General features: G+C 38.6%; 1 protein-coding gene across 1 annotated transcript in view; it reads right to left on the bottom strand.

Annotated features, from left to right (window-relative positions):
* Nucleotides 1–3,058: 3,058 nt before the first annotated feature.
* Nucleotides 3,059–6,000, bottom strand: part of LOC140246940 (CCR4-NOT transcription complex subunit 4-like) — a 35,654-nt gene continuing 32,712 nt past the window's right edge. The window contains exon 20 of the mRNA XM_072326258.1: nucleotides 3,059–3,183. Coding sequence (XP_072182359.1) covers nucleotides 3,059–3,183 — 125 coding nt within the window. The remainder of the gene's footprint in view (nucleotides 3,184–6,000) is intronic.

Here is a 6,000-nt window from a genome sequence, read left to right as displayed (position 1 = left end):
AAGTGACATTCACAACACTGCCTCAAAAATTTCATCCTGCTCGGAAGTCAAAAATCAAAATTGATGATACATCATGACATTTTCAGATGAGATGACCATGTAGAATGTCAGATCCTCTCACTATCTTATGACAATTATCAATGGACTTCACCTGGAGCTTGAAATACAAGTTTATTCAGTCAGAATTGTCTGTCACAGAAAAGAGAAATGTTCCGAGAAACTGTTAAAACAAAGTCGCCTGGACAACATTTCCCCCCCCCCCCCCTCATTATCACTGGTACATTGATTAACACGTGCTAAAAAGACACAAGTTAAATACAGTAATGGGAAATTGGGATTGGCAAATTAACCTCAGTAAAAGCAGGATCTTATTGTAACCAAACACACTATAATGGAGGTTCCCGGGCCTGAATTCATCAGTAGCATAGGCAGCAGCAGAATCCCACACCAGCTATCCTGTTGAAAGCAGCGGCCAGTTTGGGCCAGGTTTACCCCCGCTGGACAATGACCAAATTTTCTCTTTTGAAACCCAAGCAGCGTCTTTAGTCACACAAATGTCATTAGACAGATGAATGGTTCACACTGGTGTACGGTTAGCATTCAGTCAGTCCTGTATATACCAGCCACCCAAGGGAGGCACAAAAGAGTGGCCAATATCGCCAGGTGGCCAGTAAGGCAGGTTAACTTTATCCATGATTCCATCCAATCTTTCCCTATCGTCAGATATGCAGTCAAATGCAGAGTGGACAATTTAATGAAGAAAGAATGATAATTTTGGCAGCAAATCAACCAGGGCTTGACGGGTTAGTCAGTTGTCAAGGGAGCAGTTTATGTCGTTGCCCGTTAACACTCACTTTCAGGTTCAGTGCAGGTTTTTCATTATTTTCACTACTGTCTTTGGCACCTAAGAAATGCTCGTCAAATTTTGGATCAAACAGCCTTTTAAAGAGTCAGGATTGGTTTGGTGACAACAAGGATGTGCTTCACAATTCTGAGCAAACCATTGATTCATCATCTTTGCACATTGAGTTTTACTCTTGAGTGTAGTCATGTGACTGGTCATATGACTGGTCACATGGCAAGTCACATGACCCCATTATGGGCACATCCAACGGAAGCCATGATTTGACTCATAGGGGCCACTGCCTGAAGAGTCTTAAGATGAACAGCACTGAAATTTGCTCTACTTTTCTACACATCTGTGAGCACATGCAGACTTTCATAAAGGAATAAACATGTTTGATGAATAAAGATTAAAAACAAGATCTTTCACAGAAACATTTCAAGGACACTACCAATTCATCCTTTTCCCAAAGTCAAACAATCAAAAACTGAAAATTCATCGTACTAATGATGACTAATAGAATATCTATCTGACATATAATGCTTCATACATTGTTCTCTGTATTATCCTGGAGAGGAAAGACATCTTATGATTCAAAGTTTAAGGGAGATGACTGGCCAAAATAAAGTTATGAGTTATCAATGCAGACATACATAACAGGAAACCCCCTCCCCCTCCCCCCCCCCCCTCCCCCACCCCTCCAGAAAGGTGAACCCAGATACCAATGCATTGTGGGAGATTTCATTCTTCACTTCTTTGATCTAGCAATCAATGTCTAGAATTTGAGCTCCTTTGAATTATTGTCTGGAGTCATGAAACTTTCAAACCATTATCGCTTTATGATTTGTACAAAAAGAAAACCCCACTAAATGAAACCAAAATTAACTGGAGTGTTGTTAAAGGTAGGGAATCCCATTTGCATGCCTTAAATGAAGAGTTGTATAAATACAGTGGTATGTTGAAGAGAGTATCATTTTAGAAACTCCCATAAAGTATTGAAAGTGGAAGGTAACATTTAGTACATTTTTATTGACCGTTAGATTTTGAATTGAATTCTTTTCGGGGCTCACCGTAAATTCCAGTACATTACTAGGCTACCTTTGCAGACCCATGTACTGCATGTGTGTCCATCATGTATATTTTGTGAAGAAAGTTCATCAAAACTTACAAATATTTCTATATACATTCTTGCCACACACTCTATATGTTATTACATCAGCTCTTATACTTTTAGATTTGTGTTTATAGATAAAAAAATACAGAAGACTGCAACCAAAAGGCTTAAGTGTGGCTGATACACAGAACTACTGAGTAGTTGAGTTTTGTGCATTATTCAAATTGTAGGTAACTGTTGACTTCCAAATTTCTCAGCAGTGGCCTAAACAAGTCCCTTGAGGTTCATATTCAATGTTTTGCTGCATTTTGGGAGGTCTGTAAAAGGTATTCCCTACCTTTAACACTGAAACATTGACATTTTATAAATTAGAGTTGGTTGGGTGGATAGGATGTTTGGTACATGATGGCGTGAGGGTCACAGTTCAAAGGTCAATGTCGTGTCAGCATGCTGGTCCTGGTTGTGGACGTCTGAACTGCTACAAGTCTGCAGAGAAGTAAATGAAAGAGAAAAAAAAATGAGAAGAAAAGCAGAAAACAACCCAATATTTGTGACCCTGCATTACAAAACCAACAAAAGGGTCACCAACATATATTTTTAGTTAGAGCAGACTTTAAGCTTTAAAATGATATATACATGTAATTCAATTCAAATTGACTCTCCTAACCTATCCAAATATTGGAAAGAAAGCAAACACTCTGAAAAAGTGTGTAATGAGAAAGGAAGCCGTGAAGTATAGGGTCTATTCAAGCGCTTAAAGGACAAGTTCACCTTCATAAACATAAGGATTGAGAGAATGCAGCAATATTAGTAGAACACATCAGTGAAAGTTTGAGGAAAATTGGACAATCAATGCAAAAGTTATGAATTTTTAAATTTTTGTGTTGGAACCGCTGGATGAGGAGACTACTAAGGCTCGTGATGTCATATGAGTTCTACTAATATTGCTGCATTCTCTCAATCCTTATGTTTATGAAGGTGAACTTGTCCTTTAAGAAAACAAAACAAATAGAACGGCACAACAATTTTGTCTATGAATTGACTACTAATAATACATGCATGTCTAGAAGGCAGCATATTTGCAAATTAGGGGTTTGGACTCATCCATTCAGATCCAGTAGCGGGGGTGACTTACTCTCAATCTTGTGTGGTTCTGTGGATTGGGAGTGAGGTCTGACGGCGGGATTGAACCCAGGGGGTGGTAGATGGTTGGACCATGATGACCCTAAGGGGCATACCAAGACAGGCAAGGCAAAACAAACCAAACAAAAACAAAAACACTGATGTGAACACAAAGCTGGGACACCATACACTCAAACCAAATCAAAGGAATATTCACATGCATGATAAACACATGCCTCAGACACAAATAAAGTCCAGAAATGCAGTGAAAATTCAATATAACATGATCCTTTGGACCAAGACAATTTGTTCTCTGTATTATTTTTTTTTTCTAGTGGTCAAAAAACAATACAAAACAAAGGAAATACATTCAATGAAACTGGAGAAATTAGTTTGTTATATCAACTATTTTGTTACATCATATCTCTTTATATCAAGTTTCCACTGTGATTCAAAAAAAAAAAAGAAAAAAGAGAGAACATTGACAAGCACAGCGATGAAAGCTCCATCAAACTTGGATTTAAATACACACAAAAAAAGTTATTGTATGCAAATTGAAAAGATTCACTAAATATTGCATAACAATTTGAAAACAGTTTTTAAATGCATAAAAATTATGCAAATAAATGAGCAGACGATATCATCACCTCACAATTTTCCATCAATCAATACAATATGACAGTCCAAGATCTTCAAAAGCTACACACAGGAAAAGAATATGTATGATAACACAAAACACTCTGGCCACAGTTATAAATCACAAGGTCTGATTGCCCAAGTCTAAATTGGGTTTACACTTCTTCAGTCCAATCTTATAAATGTTAACTTTGTCAGTTCCCTTGGTTCAGATTTTCAAAAATTTATATGCATGTACATTTATAATTACTTTTAGGTCACTGTTAGCCATTTTAATGCTGCAATTTGTCTCTAGGTAAGCTTCATATCAGGAATTCATATCTTGTGTTTGCCGGTGCAATGCTATTTTTAATTCATTTTTCTATAATTCCACATATCTGTGACTGTATGTATCGTCTTATGAATTTCCATCGATTGTTGAATAGATGAGAAGATTTGAAAATTGTACGACTATCACTGAGAACACCACAAGTAAATTCTGACATCGCTTCAATACTAATTCACAAAAATGTGAGAACTAGTAACACTGTGTCTGTGAAGCCAAAGTACATCTCCAATGTGCAAGCAATCAGCAAAAGATGACTCAACAGGCGAAGCATGCAAGGTAAAAATCATGTGTGGCATGCCTTCACAAAGAAGTGTGGCATGCCTTCACAAAGAATCACAAGATACCAGAACAGAAATATTCAAAGACAATACCAAGTCACTGTGTAGCAGAGACGGGAAAGTAAATATTGAGGAAAGACTGCCTACAGCACCATGAAGAGTAGTGGAGGGGGGGGGGGGGGAGGCGAGTAGATGGACCCCGCTGGGGAGAGCAGGTGGTAGGACATACCCCCTGTTAAGAGTGGTTCAGTGGGGAGTAGATGGACATTGGAACACAAGTGGTAGGACTTACCCCCCTCTTAACTCTTTATGTGCCATGGTGGAAACCCCCCGTGTGCCACATTATTCTGAGACACCAAAGTCGTCATGCATTGAGAAAACAGTCTGTTTTTCGAATCGATATGACTTTTATAGATTTATGTTAAATTGTAGATGAAGTGCGCATAGTTGTAGAGAAAATGCCAAGCTTGGCATTAATGTAAATTCTATGACAAATCTATAATTGCTTTTCTTTCAAATGCCCAGCCGCTACATTACCGTAAACGTATGACTTTTGCACACAAAGCAGTGACAGAAACTAAGAATTTGCACACTAATCCAGTATGAAACACTGTTTGTTAGTCAATCACCACATAAAATGCAAGCTATAGACGAGAGGAACGGAATCACCAGAAACACCTTAATTGTACTGTGGCATTTGGCGATTTATCAATCGGTTTGGGCGGGTCTGTGCGTTTGAGCGGAATATGCGAAGTTGGCAAGTCGTCGACTGAGTCGGACATATGATTTTTGAGAGAAGGTGTTTGCATGGCGTGGTATTAGATACACTTGGTTTGCGGTTCACCATGTATGTATAGTCCTGAGAAGGACTGTTGGAGTGACAGGAGAAGGATAGAAAGAAAAGTTGGATGAGAGGTGAGAATTGAGTAAGAGTATTCTTTCTGGAATGAGTGTAGTCCTGAAAAGGACTGTGAACCAAGGAAGTATAGAACCAAGGAAGTATAGGAGAGTAAGAGGAGACTCAACGTTTCGGACAGTTGACTGTCCGTCCTCAGGAGTTCCAGAATGTTCCTCAGGAGTTCCAGAATGAGTCGGACATGCGAACGTGGCACAAAAAGAGTTAACCCTAACTAGGCCGGGGGGGGGGCCTCCGAGGCCCCCCCCCCTCGACGTTTCGCGCGATGTATCGCTATTGCGAGAAGCTATCGCCGCGACGTTTCATGACTTTTTTCTTTCGAGTCTCCCGCATCTTTTGACACCAAATTTGCGATGCCCGGGTGTGCGGTTCCGAAGTTGCGCATAAATATGCACGTGCATGTCAGACCAAAAATTGCTCAAAAACGTGAATTTGTGTACAATTTCAATGCAAACTGTGTTTACAGGCAAACTTCATAAAAGCATGATTATTTTGGGGTTTTATTGATTAAAATCAATTAAAAATGCATTTTCTTGTTCGGAACAATGTCATGGACAAATTTCATCGAAAAAACAATGGAAAACATAAAGTCGAAAAAACAAAGAAATACATAACAAATTCAAAAAACAATAGAATACTTAGGAAATTGTTTCTGATTGCACAATTTTTTTCTCTTACATTTGCTAAGGACACTAAAAAGAATATTAACACAAAAAATGTGCCTGTTTTGAGCTTTATTTAGTGATTTATACCAAATTGTCT

Source organism: Diadema setosum, chromosome 3 (genome assembly GCF_964275005.1).
Source record: "Diadema setosum chromosome 3, eeDiaSeto1, whole genome shotgun sequence".
Taxonomy (NCBI): domain Eukaryota; kingdom Metazoa; phylum Echinodermata; class Echinoidea; order Diadematoida; family Diadematidae; genus Diadema; species Diadema setosum.
Note: the sequence above shows the minus strand (reverse complement) of the source record. Positions and strands in the feature narration are given on the sequence as shown.